Genomic DNA, 17,287 nt, shown 5'->3' with positions numbered 1-17,287 from the left:
AGTCTTATTAGTTTGAGTTTTCTTTACGAGGTTTTTTTTATGCCATGATTCTTTGGATTCAAGATTTATCAAAAATACCTAATTATTCAACACCTTCGGCCCTTGCACTCAGGTGCTAGGGCGGCAAACAGTAATTATTCAACACCTTCTCAACTACTCCCTCAGTTCCGAAATAAGTGACGTGGATTTACATAGATTCTTATACAAATCCACGTCACTTATTTCTAAATGGAGGAAGTATTTCTCTTCAGACCGTGATGATAACTCATTAGAAATTTAGAACTCAGCATAAGTACTGGTAATATTTTTGAGAGGGTAACTACTAAGAATTGATTAGGAATAATAACTTTTTTTACATTTGAATCTGGGTATATATATATAGAAGTTGAAGGTAGCCCCCAACAAAAGGTACCGAAATGAGCCAACGAGGGAAAATGCACCTGCACGGACACAACGCTTGAGCACTAATAACCACAATTACTAGTAATTAACCACTAACAGTCCGCTGATTTGGAAGGAAAAAACTATCTCTTCGTGAAGAATCGATCGAGTCTACATCAAATTTAATGTTAACAAATTATTTAGAGTTAGTCTAAAAACATAATTCATTGTAGTACATGTTGTTTCACCGTTCTACGTGAAAAGTCAATAGCAAATATTTCCAGAAAACCTAATAATATGTGAACCCAAAGGCCATGTGTTTGTATGATTGATCCATCTGACAGACTGACAGGCTGCGATCACTCGGCAAAGCAAAGCAAAATGATAAGGATCAAGATGCGCGCTTTTGGGCGCCCCAGCCTCTAGTTTTAAGGAGACGCGGCAATGCATGGGGGGTCCTTCTCCCACCTACGCGGCTACCGTCCAAATCGCGGCATATAATGTGGCCCGGCCATGGTGTTAACTTTCCTCTCCTCCCCGTCCTCGTCGCCCTCGCCCCCGCATCTGGGCCAGAATAGCCGGCGGATCCCCAGATCGACCCACCGGCCGGTGACCCCCAGGTACGCCTCGTTGCCCGCCCTCGTCCCCTGCTGGTTCCTGGCAGTAATGGCGGCCGATTCGTTGGCCTTTGGCTGCTGCGTGCTTGTTGGGTTCATTCTGTTGGGTGATGCATCTGGGGAAAAGTGACGGATGGGCATTCTTCGTCTTCCTGCCGCCATCAATCAACGCCTAATTTAATTAACTAGGAATTCGTTGCGATAAGCTCATTTTTGTCGTCTCTTTTGTTTCTTTACCCTTTTGGCTGGAGCCGACGAGTAGGATGTGTCACCAAGAAGATGATTTGATTTTTGAGTGCATCCGCTTTCCGCATTTGGTGTTTTGTGCAATAGCTGGACAAGATCTACCTAATCCGCGCCTGTGATTCATGTTCCCGAGTCAGTTTTATGCAAAATTGGCAGCCCAACTGATCCGTGCCGCTTCTTGTGCAGCCGCATCTAGCTAGCTAATACAGAACCAATGGCGACATCCAAGAAGGAGCCTCTCTACCCGAGAAAGGAGAGGACGACGACCATCAGGATGTCCCCGAACATCAGGCCCTCCTCCAGCAGCGAATCGTCCTCCGGCTACAGCGCGCGGCAGGCAAGGTCAGTCCCGAGCTCCCCGGACCGCAAATTCGGTCCTTCAGCTGGGGCAACAACGGCAACAGCGGCAGCGGCAGCGGCGGCTCCCTCTGCCTCTCCGGACATGTGCCCTCGTCCATCCTTGTCGGCTGCCGGCCGGTCCGTCTCGTCGCGGACAATGTCGAGCTCAGGCTCATACATCCATGTGGGCAAGCCATCCACCGGTGCTGCGGCATCGAAGCCGAGTCTGGCGAGAGCGAAATCCGACAAGGTTCGTACTACTGCCACCTCACAGCGGCCTCCTGTGCTCGCTGTGCCGCCGAGCAATTCGTTCAAGGACATGGCCAGGACAGCGGCAGCAGCCAAGTCGCCGTCCACCTTGCCGAAGAGCAAGGTGTCACCAAGGCCTTGCACTGAGAAAGGTGTGGGCATCCAGAGGGCGCCATCGCCGGGAGCTTCGAGAGGTGGGAAGATCACTCCGCCGGTGCCATCGGCACGGGCACCAGTTGCCGCTGCGAAGAAGAGAGTAGAAAAAGCTGCAAATGGTGGTGCTAGTGCAAGCTCAAGGGCAGCAAGTGCCTCTCAAAGGGCAACAAGGAAGGAGAAAGAAGAGGAGCCATCAATGCAGTTTGAGGCATCTGAGAGCCTAACCACGTCCATCGAAGATCACCTGCAGAAGCGACTTCCTGACCCTGTCGATCTGAAATCCATGGGCTCGGCTGCTTCTGGTTCAGTTCGACATGGTCATCAGCAGGAGCCATACTCTGAGCAACAAGGCAAGAGCGGGGAGGAAGTCAAAGAGCACTCACATAAAGAAGAGAAAGGAGGAGGTTGTGAGCTGCGCAATGGAAAGCACGGTGCTGATGAATTGGAGGGAGCAGAAAAGGAAGAAGCTAAAGCAATGGCTGAGGTTACCCAGTCCTGGAGGAAGGATGATCCAACGAGCAACGATGTGATTGAGGAAACCAAAAGCAAGCTCCTGGAGGAGAGGAAGAGCAGGGTGAAAGCCTTGGTAGGCGCCTTCGAGACGGTCATGTCCTTCAAGGAGTAGCAGTGGCTCAGCCTAAATTCTTGGATCAATCCTTTTATTTCCATCTCAAGATGAGTAGTACATTGAGTGTTAATACGATGGTTTCTTTGGTTGATTGTATTCGATGTGTTGGATCTTTGTTTCTGACTGGTTATCATAGCATTTAACACTGTTCGTTGCTGCTGTTTGCTTGTGTGGGTGCTCACAGGAAGAGCTTGATTCTGGTATTATTCATCGCCAGCAGGAGGCAAGGCATGGGTGCTGAAATTGTTTACACATGTGCATGATCATCAAAATTCAAAAAGGACAATTTTCATATATCGTGCAAACATAAGTTTACATGGTCCTCTCTTCTATAGAAACGCGACAACGTTACTCGCAATGCATCAACAGGTGATGAAGACATAGCCAACAAGAGAACAGAAAATTAGACAATCATAACTGGCTCGGAGTACTGAATGCTTAAGACGAAAAATCAACTACTTGGCCAATCCCAGTTTTATTCCATTGTGACACGAAAAGATAAACGAATAAAGAACTAATGAGCAGGTCAGTTTAGCTCAATGTAATAGCAAAACAGACAGCAGGTCCCTTTCGGTATCAGCATCTAAACTGGTGGCACAATCTGCGGATCCAGCTCGAGCCTCAATAATTGCAACTCTACGACCATACCTGGCTAATCTGCGGATCCATCTATCATCCAAGCAAAAATTTCACCAAAGAATAGGATTCTGAGGCAGAAAAAGCTTAAATCCAGAGCAACACAACCAGACATAACCGGGAACACTTCGTCTTGTGCTGAACAATTCCACGTGAAAAGCAAGACCGGATTTCCAGCAAATCCCCCATAAGGAAAAAAATTTCCAACAACACATGGAGTACTGAAAGTCGTCTGAAGGCACGATATGCATTGGTTCCCGATTACTTGTACAAGGTAAACTCGTTTACAGAAGGAAGAGAAACTCTTGGGAAATGATAAATATATTCCCAACTAATGCTATGTCAAATTAACCAGTGTTAACCAGTTTGCTTTATCACATTAGGACATCAAAGATAGAGAGAAGTAAAATTAGCAAGGTACGTATTATCAGGGTTGACATACTGTTCTAAATTTTTTATCTTGCAGAAGATCCCAAAAAAGAAGGTTCAGTGTTCAAGCACCAGAAGCTACATTTTTAGTGATGCTACACGTGTTACATTGATTATACAGAGCTGAGAATGCTTACACAGCAGTCAGTAGAGAGCAGAGTGTCTTATTGCATTTCCTCTATATGTGAAAGCTCCGAGACATGTACAATCTTGCGACTTGGAGCTGAAAGATACAATTTTGTAGCACCTGTTAACTCAGGAAAATAAATCGACCAAAACCGGCAATCTGAATCCAGGGGATAAGAGGCCCACCAAATCCTTGCAAACTGAGGCGACTGGCTTCGTGTCATGTGTTGGATACATCTGCTGTAGATAGGAAAAAACATATTTTGCAGATCCTGGCTCGCAAGCACGGGCTCCTGACAGATTCAAAGAATGTCGGCAACTAATTAGGCTTCGCAAGCTAAGTTCTTTACCAATTCAGACCCAAAAGATCAGAAAACATAACCTTACATATATTGTACATCACATAAAGCAGAGCAAGGGCATGCAAACAACGATTTAATCCTTCAGCAGCCCTTTATTCAGTCAATTTCACGAATCTCAAGAAAATGCATAATAAATAACTTGTCTCAATAATTGATTCTTTTCTTTTCCAAATATCATACTGACACTTGTTTTTAATAACAACATAAGACTACATGCCTAAAAGGATAATAATGTCATCCCAAGTATGCAACTTCAAAATTGAACAGACAACATTGCAATCTTCAGTTGTAGCAACCCCAAAACACTAAAATAGATACTAACACAATCAATCATCATCATCATGTAAAACTAAAAATGAAATATGAACTGCATCACCATAATAAAGATGGTAAAAATACACCCAAGTTTAGGACTACTATAAGAAAACAGCACATTACTGCATCTCCATAATAAAGATGGTAAAAATACACCCAAGTTTAGGACATTACTATAAGAAAACAGCACATTACGATAATGACTAACCTCAATGAACAGAAAAGAGTACAATTCAAAACCTACACCTACTATTAACAGGGAAAAGGGCAGATAAAAATTAGAATTCTGAGGCCCAGCCCAGACATTGCCTCTTTTTAGGTATTGCCAACTGCGATACCATGTGCTGTGCACATACGGCGCCAACCATGCCCCGACAACAGTAAAACAGTGCATATGGGAGCAGCATTAACCAGGTTTTAGTATATAATTATTCTCAGAAATTCCATTTTGACCACTATCTTTCATAATTCATTTGAAACAATGTCTTTCTTTTACGTTTCAGTACTATCGGCCCACCTTCAATGATTGCCCAGCAATGCTACCTTTAGTCACACAATAGGTGGCTTATACCATATATATGGAGTTGCACGTATGGCCCGAGGAAGCGCACAAACCAAGAGGGGCTATGGCTCTAACACAATGACTTACTAGAGTAAATTGACTTATTTAGTATGTTTGGATTTGATTGATCTCTTAGAGATAAGATTAATTGCTTGATCTGTTGATCCTTAAGTTGGTTATTTCCCAATATAATGTGTAAGCCTGCTATGTAATCCTTTGCAGTATATCTCAACAAAGAAAGAAAGAAAACCAACCATCTGCATGTCTCTCCTTGCATGGACCCAAGGTCTAGGGCTCCATGGCTATAAGCCATAATCTCCCATCAGAGAACACTACGATCTTCTAACGCACTATCCACGCCACATACAAGTTTGGTATCAGAGCCAGCAGTCCACAACAACAGGGACGAAGAACCCGTCGTCGACTTCTACAACATCCCGCTTAGTGGATCCAAATAGTTGGGTACGTTGAGTCCCATCATATGGGAGTTCAACTAGCGCACTACATAGTTTCAAAAAAAAAAAAAAAAACACTAGCTCACCAAATCATTACAATGCAGCGACCACCAGTTGGTGTGGCATGGTATGACTCCTCGCTTCCGCTCGCCCACCTTCACATGGCTTAAGTACAGGACCTAAATTGAGCTAACGTACGGTAGCCTGTTGGATGAGTCAACAAACTGCTGCCACAAGATTCTCACGATGCTCCATTTGTTGGCCACAAGTTGATACGTGCAAGAAGTCAACATTCTCCACCCCCGTATTGCTTGTTAAAAAGCAAGATGTGTAAGAGTCAATAGGCATGGATTACCGCGCACTTGACGAGAAGATAGTCAAAGAAAGTTCCCGGTTCATGTGGTTGAGGAACTGCTTGATGAGCTGAAAGACTGCCAAATTCTTCAGCAATCTAGGCTTGACCAAGTCTGCCTGAATCCACCTGTGTCGAGAAGACATCGTTACACCAAGGGCTGCTTAGAGTTCTTGGTTATGTCGTTCAGCCTGACAAATACACCTGCTACCTTTCAAGCAACGGCGAAATGACAGTTTGATGTATGCTTCTTGGGCAGACCACCTAAGCCATGCACGAGTTCTATTTTGGCTAATTCGGTCGCACCTATTATTCCTCGCCAATCACTATGCTTCCAAGTTCCAACTTGATCAGCGTCTCCACCATAAACAATTTCCCATGATCAATAGGCAAGCAAGTCTTTTATGTTCAATTTTTTTAAGTGAATAAAAATCTGGGGCACTCGAACGTCGTGGCCGATCCCCTGTGATTGTGATGTCGAGCGGAGGGTTCTATTCATTATATCTACCCCTTGAGTAAACACCCTTGAGGAGCATAGACAGGGGCATCGACCTGGCCACGTAGATTGCACGCATCATGGTGGGCGAGCTAACAATGCCATGGGCATTCATTGATGGCCATGCGCACATACATGCATGTAGACTCCACTTCTTGCCCATGTTGCTCACCACGACTCACGGCACGGCCACAAATGTATCCAAAAGATCATCCACAGCCTACATCATGACTTCCAGATCCTCGAGGACCACATTGTTGTCGAGGAATTTGTGCGGGCATGCACAATTTCGTAACGCAACGAGACCTACAAAATGAATATTGCCAGCCTGCGACGCTTCTTGGAGGCTCCCTTGAGCACGTGGGCAGGCATCTCCATACACTTCGTCGAGGGCCTCCCCATGGTTGGTGGCAAGTCCCATCATCTTGAAGAAGTGGATTGCTTCTCCAAGTACGGGCACCATCGCTTGGCACATACATATCCGGCAATTACCGTGGTACACGCTTTCTTTGTTGATATTGTGCGCCTTCAGGAAATCTCTGCATTCACCATAATCCCATATTCACATCAAACTTCCGAAAGGACATGTTCGATGTGCAACACTTAGCTCGATATGAGCTCAACTTTGTATCCCAATTAGATGTCCTTTTCATCCCTCATTAGATGACCACTCTAAGGTGGTTAACAAAACCACTGCCACGTACTTGCACAGTATGACTCGTGATCGTCCTTGACATAGATGTGTTGGCTGCCTTGAGTTTTGCTACGATATATTCCTCCACTCGGCATTAAAGAAGACGCCACACTGAAGATCATCTATGGACAGCACCCGCAGGTCATATGCTGCTATGGGTCGTGCATGGCTTAGGTGGTCTGCCCCAGAAGCACGGTACATCACACAGTCGTTTATCTCCAACGTTCATGCACATCTACACATGAAGCAGTACTAAGATGACAAGCGTCATGATGCGACATGAAGGTTAAAGTGGATGACTAGGTGTGGCTTCCCCTTCATATTTCCACCATCAAGAAGTTGCCTTCCAGGGCGACCCTCTCGCATCAGCACTGAAATTAATAAGGTGGCTTACAACCTGGAAATACCACTGATGCTCGTATTTACAAATGTTTTCAATGTTGACTTGATCAAGCTATACGAGGGACCACCTCTAGCAGTAGTAGGCAATACCCTTCATGTAATGGTGGTTCCAACACCATCGCACATCCTTTGTGCTAGCCGTGCTTGAGATCCAAACAGTTTGTCGTTAATCCATAGTGGTTAGTAACTAGTAAGTAGGTCGTTAGACACAACTAGGCCAAGTAATTTCGCCCTCCCAGGCCCAGCTGAAGCCCAACTTAAGCCTCAAACTTGCAACTAAAATTGGTCGAATAAACAACAATCCTAGCTGCAGCCTGGGGATTGGGACAGTAGCCCGTTGGCCACAGCCCACATCACAAAAACAACGCCACAAGGATAGCTGCAGCCTGCAGATCAACATAAGCAGATCGTTCCCTGCGCATGTGCTCATCTTGTCGCCTCCTCGTCTGGCTATCAGCGCTCAATTGCTCTACAGACTCGCTTTATCAAGACAAATAACTTGAATGTTCTATCGATCTTCTAGCCGATATTGTGACAATGACAACATGGAACAAACAACTGTCAACAAAGGCTTGCAATATAATCACTTCTCTTTAGGTGCCGTCAAAGCACTCCTCGACAAGAGCCATGCTGAAGTATGTACAGAGTTGCCCCCAAGAGCCAAAGGAATACTAATGTCTGTTGATCTCTAACGCAACCTGAACTCGACATCTTTGATTTACCAAATAAGTCTTAACAACCGTTGTAGTCTGAGGACAGGTTGTCTACGGGTACGGAGAAGCTATTGCACGCACACGGAGACCCGATTAGGCCACAGTGGTAGCACACCAGAGTATATGGTGGCAACATTAATTCACAATTTAGATATTATGATAATTGGTTTCATATTACATATTTCCTTTCGGTTCATTGTTATCATACATATTTCCTTTTATGAAGTTTGATATTTCGCATTCTAGCACCCCATATAAGAGAAGATGCTGATAATCCTAAAGCAAGAATCTATCACTGCAGTGAGGCTACGGCAAGGCACTGTCACGCCACTTGGCTCAAGGGACACCATGATTAGGCCTAAGGGTACTCGCAAAGCAAAGGCAATACAACAAGAGGTCAATCTAATCGTTGTTCTCTCTTTACAACCAAGGATAGTGTGCTACCTAATTCATGGACGATATGTGTGCATAGATACAAGGAAGAACAAGGGGCACAAGTTGCAGATCCCAGTTGAAAACACTGACCGACAGACCAAATCTATGTCAGGACCACTGGAGCAGCACTCATCGCCAAGAAAGCTCAACAGCTCCAATCGGTACCCATACCTCCGACACGATGATGGTCGGTACTACTGAGTACTGACTGGAGCCCGAGAAGACCGAAGCCTCCGTTCCCCTTCAGTACCTCCAGCATGATGATGGTTAGTACTACCAAAGCTACACTGAGTAGGAAGCTGGAATGGTCGATACTGCCAACCAAATTGCCTCCGACCCGCCATGCATGCCTTAGCCATCTCACATTCGGTCAAAAGCCCCATCCACGGACGGTTAAGCTAGGCCACATCTTGTTTATCTAACTTTAGGACTATACATACCCCATCCCTGCTCTAGTTACGGTTATAACTATTATGATGTTTAGTTCGGCTTTGCTCCTCCTCCAAGACCCAAGGCCACCATTCATGCTGATGAACCCTAAGTACATCTTTGATGCTACTTTCTTCCTTTGTGAGGATTGGGGAATTCCATCGACCATTGGACTGGCTACGGTTTCATCAAGAGCATAAGTTGATTTGAGTTCAATTCCAAAAGCCTTCTCATTTGATTTTGTTGTTGGACTTGCTATCACGAATTTGCTTCGCTAGTTATCATCCAGTTCAGAACATCGAGCACTCGACCCATATCATGACATGTTAACACAGCAGGGTGCTCGCCTAAACTACAATTTACCTTTCACTATTTCAATATTGTTATGATATGCATGTGGTATACAATTACTCTTTTGATAATTGATTGGAATAGTAGAATTTAGGCATGAAAAAAAGGTTCCATTTCGATGTTCATATTTGCAGAAGTTTAAGTATCTCATATTTCAACCTGAAATCAAAGTGTGTAGTCTTCTTTTCCCCCTAGTTTTTTCATCAGATAATTTAGTTCTAATTTTTCAGTACTCTTCAATTCTTTACTAGGTAGTTCCTTTAGTTAAGAAACCTAAGCATCTGTGAAATCTCGAATGATTGAAATTTTTTGTTAGATGATTGTGTAGATACTGTAACTTGTAAGATGACCTATCGGTTGAATATTTGGTATGTGGTAAGTTACATAATATTAAGATTCGCAATTTTGACTTTGATCTTTAGCAAACCAGGAAGAGCAGATGGATACACACATATCTGTTACACATTTAGTAAATCATATGCATACAGACATATGCACTTTCAACCTAATGAGTTGCAAATATCAAGTTTTACGTTCCCACTACTACAATAGTTTCCAATTTTAATTTTGTGCTATCAATTTTATGTAGGTTTTGTACAATTTTGCTGATTTTGATCCTGTAGAAAAAACATTTTGCTCCACATTTGATGCTCCCTTGTCTCTAATTTCAAAATGTCTCAAAGAGCATTCTTCTTTTTTACTTAAGCCAATTCGGCCTAATCAGAAAATCAAAATGGCCAAGTGCCAACTGCAAAATCATACAAGCAAAACTGCAATGTATAGCACTCAAAACTAAATAAACTCTATTAAATAGAAGAACAATACACAGATCTAACAAAATGGAGGCTGAGAACCCAAGACATAAGGCGATCTAATCATCTAACAAAAGGGTATTTCCACTGTCTGTTTTAGATTTCAGTGCCTCGATACTTGAATAGTTCACACCAGTTCCAAACTAAAACAAATATTATCAGACAGCATTATGACTGTTTTCTGCATATTACTGATAAATAGTTTCTAAACAATACTGAAGAGAAAACTGTTGCAGATGAATGATCAGATAATTTTCTATCTATGCGAGAAATGTAATGATTGAAAAGCACATATTAGTGCAGAAAACTTACAGAGAATACTGCTTCAGTTCATCTGGAGCCATGCACCATAGTTCAGTGTGAAGCACTTGTGCCTTTTTACTGGTGCTTAGATGCAGAAAATTGAAGGGTCTACTCTGCAGCCTCCAGACCTCTAGAAGATAAGCAGAACTTTGCTTATTTCGGAATCTATCCATGAAGATGAGATTTCGCATCACCAGCAGAATGTACAAAGTTTGTGTTCCTTCTCCAGTCTCTATCACACATCAATAAGTTATGACCTGAATCGACGGCCATAAAGCAAGAGGCACCATCAAGTTGTACAATCTTGTAGCGAGAAAATTCCATCTTGGTCCACCCAATTAGTCATGTGAATTAATCTTTTCAAGTAGCACTGATGCGTTACGCCCAAGGAGATGAGGGTTTAGTTCTGACACTGTCTTTAAGTCTTGCATTGAGATCGATCTAGTCCCTGGAGGTGTAATCCCACCCTGCATATGGGCTTGATTTTGCAGTGATACACCGTTTATTAGCTTCCGGAATAGCTTCTGCTTCAATGCTGCATGGCTAAGTTTGCCATGTTGACATCCTGTTCCCGCAAGCTCAACACAAGATCCAATCAACTGCTTCAAGAAAACATCAACTCCATTATTCAACAAATTAGCGCACTCTATTGAAACCCCTTCCAAACCTTCTACTTCTGCTGTTTTTTCCATTTTCATTCTGAGTGATAAAGTATCACATAATTCACCAAGTTCATAACAATTAATAGAGCTATCATCTGAAGTGACAGAACCAAGGGAGGAAGGTATGAGAGTCCGACCAGAAGTAGCAGCACCAAACTGAATCCCAATTGGAGCTTGCACCAAACCTTGGGCATGGTGTATAATTTCTTCTTCCATGGTTTCTCTAGCATCTACAGAAGAAGGGCCATTGCTATGTGGAGACCCATAGAAAAATAGTGGTGTCTTTTCCACGCGTGAGTGCTTGGTAAGTGGCTCCACATGCTCACTTTGCTGAACCTGTGTATGTCTCTTCGGATCAAGCAAATATGGAGCACCATTCTCCCTAGTAACATTATCACCATGATGATTCATTGGTGAATGCTGCGTTAATGTGTTTACACTTTTGCTCAATGGTTGTTTGTCTTTGACATGCTGGTTCAAAGTGTCACCATTCCAGACAGGAGGAACCACTGTATATTCTGAACTGGTGACATCCCCAATCAACTTAGAAGCACAACTTGCAGGAGGGCCACTTGCTGCACAGGCATTATGAAGGATAGAACGGACGAGATGGTTGTGCAATGAGAGGTTCTCACGGTCAAGTGCTGCAAGGCAGAGCTTATCAAACTCATTCTTGCTCAATTTTGAAGATAAGAACCTCTCCAGATGTTGAAAATACTTCTTTGCTCTGTCTGGCCCAATCCTCTTAACAATCTTGGACTTGATCTCACGAAGGTCAATACGAGTGCTCTGTCGTGCTGCAGATGATGGTGAAAGTTGCAGGCTTGGTGCTGGTGGCACTGATGGCGGCTTAGTGGACGGCATCTCTCAGGAAAGCGATTCCACGTGAATCCAATTACCAGAAAATATATCCACAAGTAAATATCCACTATATTCTTCCTCCAATCCAACCTCTCTTTGTATACAGCTCAGTCACAAAATACTGCAATGAACAGATATCTGATTTAGGTATAATAAGTAGGGTAAGTAACAATAAAAGCAGTAAAAATAGCAGCAGGCCATGGGATTAACCAAGTATAATGAGTCAGTGTAGAACTTTATCTCAATTGATAATGTGGTAAATATAGAGAACTCCTCCATTCTAATACAAGCTGCTGAACTTACACAAACACAGACCGAAAGAAACTAGCATATTAACAAATTACCTAAGGCCCCATCTCCACATAAGGATGCACACACACATATAAAAAAAGGAAAAAAAATTGTATGGTATTATGATATAAATTTCTGAATGTAGACATTAAAAACAAATGATACAATACAAAATGTACTAGCTACATTGCAGGTTAAAACATTCCAAAAGAAGAGCTGAAACAGCCAAAACATTAGCCATGTACAATTTACAAACATCGACAAAAAAGGTACTTTATGAAAATTACAGGACAAAGGCACTTCACAGTTCACACCAGTTTTGGGAAGCATGAGCTCAGCACTGCTAAAGAATGAACTGAAAAGAAACAAAATCATGTTATTGGTCTCACAAAGTCTACTAACACAAAAGGAGAGTAACTTCTTCCAAACAAGACCTAAAACAGAATAACATGAACACAGATTTTATGCAGTGCACTTGTAGAGTAAGCATGAACCTTCCCATTCAAGAAACTCAAACCAGGGGCATCTCTTGCCTGAGCAACATCAAGCCTACAGACATAAGAAAGGACATCTTGAAATTGCCCCCAACAAAACGAGAAAGGACAAAGGAGAATCTTCAAACCAGACGCAAGATCTTCTAGACTACAACCCAGTTTCTCCTAATTCAAAAGAACAAGAAAAATGGGGGGATTTGCAGTTAAGTAATCAATTCAAACTCCACCAACAAGAGAACCCAAATCACAAGTACCGACCGAGTGACATAACACTATTCAAGCTATTTCTCCAACTCAGACGAACTCGAGCTCCCCTCATTCAATCCGCGGCACCTCAATCAAAATGGCGAAGGAGACTAGGGTTTCGCCTCAAATTCAAACTTTCAGGCTCATCTCCACGCACGAAGCAAAGAAATAGTATCTACCAAGCAACAAACTGGCATAAAACCTCCAGTGGACGAGCGAACTTGCGCCACCGCCACAGCGCACCGCTCAAACTGAATCCCCAGCTGGCCGCTTTGATCCAATTCGGAGCCACCACAATTTCGACCGAAAGCTAGGTTTTTGCCCCTAACTCATCGACGCCCAAATCACCAACCGGGAGCCTCGCCGGCGTGCCAAGCGCCGCCATTGGACGCCAGGCGACACGACCTGCCATTGCCGACCGCGGCGCGCGTGGGGGGCGGATCAATACGGGGGGGTTGGGGCGGGGGCAGGGAACTCTCACCTTCGCTAGCGCGCACTTCCTCGGACGCGGAGGGAGGAAACGGGTCAGGGGTTGCAGGAAATCGATCTCCAGCCAGACTCCACCGCGTCGCTGCTGCGCGAGCTGCCGTGGGATGCTGCTTCGCTTGCCGCAGCAAGGAGATTCGAGTGCCGTGCTGCTGCTGGTGCGGCGGCGGCGGCTGGTGGCTTGCTGCTGCCCCGGTGGAGCTGGAAGTGATGGTGCAAGGTTTGAGGCTTTGCTGGCTGCTGTGCTGTGTTTGGTCGGGCTCTGTCTGTGTTGGTGCAAGGTTCTCCGTTCCGTCTCGGTCTAGGTGTTCTTGTTCCTCTTGACTCTCCCTCGCTGCAGAGCCTATCATGCTCTCTCAATTCTCATCCCTCGTTTCTATTTTGCAGCTTTTTTATGACGGTATTTTTTTTCCCTGGTTCCTACTTTCTGACTTTTGTGTTTCTTGGCGATCTGACAGAGTTGATCTGATCAGATTGAGGGAAGGGAGCACGCGAGTGGTACACAATTTCTAGCAGCTCAATTTTTTTTTTGACAGCATTCTAGCAGTTCACGGATCTCGTATGGTTTTGTGGTTGACTTGAAGCTAGTGATTAGTTTGTTCGTTGGATAAATTTGTGTACCGCCGTCGTTCTATTCAATCGAAGATTGTATTTAAACCACGGAAACCTAGTTATTCAACTTCATTTGATAATCTTATCTTACGCATTGCCAACGAGTAAGAATTACTCCCACCGATTCATAATAATTGTCTAAAATTTATTATAGAGTTGATACAATTTTATAATAAATTCCTGACATTTATTATGTACCGGATAGTATTATTTTTCCAATAGTATTAATTACGGAATTGTCCTATTTTCCTCTCGTTTGATCGAGTGCCACCACAAGCATCTTTTGCCCATCACGTTTATTATTTTCTCTCAGGCCTATGGATATGGATCACCGGCTGGGGGTCACTTCTTCCTAAAATTGTTGACTTCAACAGTATGTGGTTACTTTAGCGTTTCAACATTGCCGTGATCTTTCAATAAAAAGGAAATATTGTTTACACTGCATTTAGCACTCTTACACATTCTGGAGCGTCATCCAAGAAGTAGCCACTACTACAAGCTATATCACACATTAGATGCATGGAGGATATGTGACTATGTTGAAAGACCGCACTATGACAACATTCTTCATTTGGTGGTTGCTGATGGCACACATGTGTGTAACAATTTGTTGGAACTACAAGCGCAGAGTGATGTAGCAAGCTAATTTTTCCCATAAAGATGATTCGAGGGTTTATATCAAACTCCCAGGAAGATGTATACAAATTTTTTTTTAAGTTCTAAGTTCCTTTCAGGCAACCTGTAAAACACAAGTATTTGCTTTGTGCCCCAACAAACACCACACAGTGGTTGTCAATCACAATAACGTAAGGCGGCGGCGGCGGCAACACCACCACCACCACCACCAACAACAACAACAACAACAACAACAAACTAAACTAATAATAACTATACGTTATAACAAGGGGAAATTGGCTAGGGTACATCGTTATTCTGCGGTCTTTGCCCGAACACACTGCCAGATTGTGGATTTGCTCAGTACCATTACAATTTGCAGGTCATTTGCTGAAACACACCGTGACGAGGGGCTACCTCGGCAATACCCTGACTCAAGGGTTTTTGACTGAAGGAGAGCAGGGGGTGCACCAGCGATCTTGTCGACTAACAAAGACTAGGGGAGTCGCAAGGTTTATCCAGGTTCAGGGCCCTCGGAAGGTAAAACCCCTACGCCCTGCTTTTGGTGTATTGTATTGATCGAGATTACAAAGAAGCTGTGATGCATAGATGGATCTGGCGTGTATGTGTAGAGTTACCCCTTCCTGACTCCCCCTCCTAGCCTTATATACTGGCGGTTAGGTCTCGGGCGTGATAATCGGGAAGGTTACAATCAAATCAGTTTATTCTGGTACGCAAAGATCATATTCCTCGGCTTGAGCCACACTTCGAGGAACTCGACCTGCATATACTTGATGGGCCTTCGAGTGGACCCCCTGCTGGGCTGTATCGGGTATATGAAGGTTGAGGACTCGAAGGGTTATTCCCTCGTCAGTTAGCCCCCGAGTCCCTGTTCGAGGTGCAACCTCGGGTAGGGACTCAAGAGTTTTCTTATCTCAGTTACTCAATTGTATGTCAAGACGCAGATAGTCTTCTTGTCTTAACTATTCACCATTCGATTGACTCGAATGTTTATCAGACCTGAATTAAGAGAATTCCTGATCTGTGACTCGGAAGCCACAGAGCGTTTCTGTGATTTGTACTGATATTGTGTGGGATGGTTGCTTAACGTGCCTGGAATACTCGATCGGTTGAGTCCAGTTAATTGCACCGGGGCAAAAACTCTGTTAGCATACATCCGCACTCGAGTCCTCAGGCTCGAGCCTGGATAACTGGCGGTATTCGAGTCAAACCTGTCGGGGGTTTTACAGACTCGAAATCCAGTACTGTAAGGCGATCAACCAACGCGTTCGTTGGGATCTTTTCTTCATGCAAACACATGGATAATCTGGAATCGCCTGATGATGTTGATTTCCAAGCCCAATGAAAACCATCGGGTCTTACCTTCACGTTATGAATGTGGCTTCGGGCTTGTTTCGCAGTCTGTGCGACCCAGATATTACTGTCGAGTGCCCTCGAGTGAGGTACACTTCGAGTTCCTGTATCGTCAGGTGGCAACCCAGAGTTTTCTAGGGCTTGACGTGACATCTCAGCTGATGTTTTGATTAAAGAAATGGTATGGGCAGTCGATGGGACATACCTTACGCTTTATGCACGGACTGAATTGAGTATTGTGGATGTGGTAAGTTTGATTTGACCATACGACGCGTGCAAGATTTTAGGCGCAATAATAGCTGTCGTGGGTTCCTGAACCGACGGAAGGAGAACCGGTTCGTTTCCGCTGGGGCCACGCGTCATACATGGATGCGATACACGTGGCACCAGCCTAAATCATGCGGCGGTGATTCCGCTCCTTCCCGTTACCAATCGTCTTCTTCCTTCCTCATTTCACCCCCTTGTCTCCCACATTTCACTCTATCTTCCTTCTGTGCTCAGCTCCCTTGCCCAAAACCAAGCCTCCTCTCCGTCGCACTTGCTCCCCACTTCCTCCACCACTGCCATCGCGCAATCCCCACCATGGGCAGGAAGAAAATCTCCACCACCGCCGGTGCTAGCGCCGCTGCTGACAGCAAGAGGGCATCTCGCGATGCTCCCCGCGCCTTGGACAAGAAATCCAAGAAGGCTGCTGACGCCGTGCCCGGCGGTGACAAGAAGACCGGGGAATGGAACCGTTCTGGGATCATGGCGCGTCATTTCTCGATGATGCGGAAGCACGGGCTCATTCCCGGCGAGGATTCCGGCAAGGTCCGCGTCCCGGGCAACGAGGTAACTCCCCGTCCCAGGCCTGGGGAGCGAGTTGTTTTCTATGACTTTGTTATTCGCGGCCTTTCTCTTCCCGCCCATTTCTTCTTCCTTGCGCTGCTGCTGGCATACGGGCTTCAGATGCACGATCTGACGCCCAATAGCTACCTTCACATTGCGTACTTCATCACGCTCTGTGAGTGCTATTTGAGCGTGAAACCGCACTGGGGTTTGTGGAAGAAGTTGTTCATCATCAAGCGGCAGGGCAAGGGCGACTGGATCTACAAGACCGGCGGCACCAACATCCAATTCCGCGGAGATGTCCAATACTTCTCCCTTCATCAAATCGAG

The 17,287-nt window shown here is 44.6% G+C and overlaps 2 protein-coding genes and 1 long non-coding RNA gene across 7 annotated transcripts; 2 read left to right on the top strand and 1 right to left on the bottom strand.

The window, feature by feature from the left end:
• The first annotated feature begins 804 nt into the window (after window positions 1-804).
• Window positions 805-2,779, top strand: LOC100837945 (prophage side tail fiber protein homolog StfR). Its single transcript, XM_003579426.4, has 2 exons — window positions 805-1,001; window positions 1,431-2,779. The coding sequence occupies exon 2, from the start codon at window positions 1,459-1,461 to the stop codon at window positions 2,611-2,613; it is 1,155 nt and encodes a 384-aa protein (XP_003579474.1). The 5' UTR covers window positions 805-1,001; window positions 1,431-1,458; the 3' UTR covers window positions 2,614-2,779.
• A 699-nt stretch (window positions 2,780-3,478) lies between these two features.
• Window positions 3,479-14,002, bottom strand: LOC100835172. Of its 5 annotated transcripts, none has more exons than XM_024455828.1 (5): window positions 13,524-13,893; window positions 12,590-12,657; window positions 10,498-12,132; window positions 3,994-4,100; window positions 3,479-3,904 (listed from the first exon to the last, which is right to left on the bottom strand). In XM_024455828.1, exon 3 carries the CDS (start codon window positions 12,012-12,014, stop codon window positions 10,827-10,829), a length of 1,188 nt encoding a protein of 395 aa, XP_024311596.1. In that variant the 5' UTR covers window positions 12,015-12,132; window positions 12,590-12,657; window positions 13,524-13,893; the 3' UTR covers window positions 3,479-3,904; window positions 3,994-4,100; window positions 10,498-10,826. The 5 variants fall into 5 exon arrangements, with proteins under 5 accessions (XP_024311596.1, XP_014751487.1, XP_010239751.1 ...); XM_014896001.2 differs by having other exon boundaries at window positions 12,617-12,657; XM_010241449.3 differs by lacking the exon at window positions 12,590-12,657.
• Window positions 4,107-14,816, top strand: LOC112269321. The gene is made up of 2 exons (XR_002960986.1): window positions 4,107-8,859; window positions 14,454-14,816. It is a non-coding gene; the product is annotated as an uncharacterized LOC112269321 (long non-coding RNA).
• The last annotated feature ends 2,471 nt before the right edge of the window (window positions 14,817-17,287 follow it).

The sequence above is a fragment of the Brachypodium distachyon genome, chromosome 5 (assembly GCF_000005505.3).
Source record: "Brachypodium distachyon strain Bd21 chromosome 5, Brachypodium_distachyon_v3.0, whole genome shotgun sequence".
Classification (NCBI taxonomy): Eukaryota; Viridiplantae; Streptophyta; class Magnoliopsida; order Poales; family Poaceae; genus Brachypodium; species Brachypodium distachyon.
This window is presented reverse-complemented; position numbering and strand designations above follow the sequence as displayed.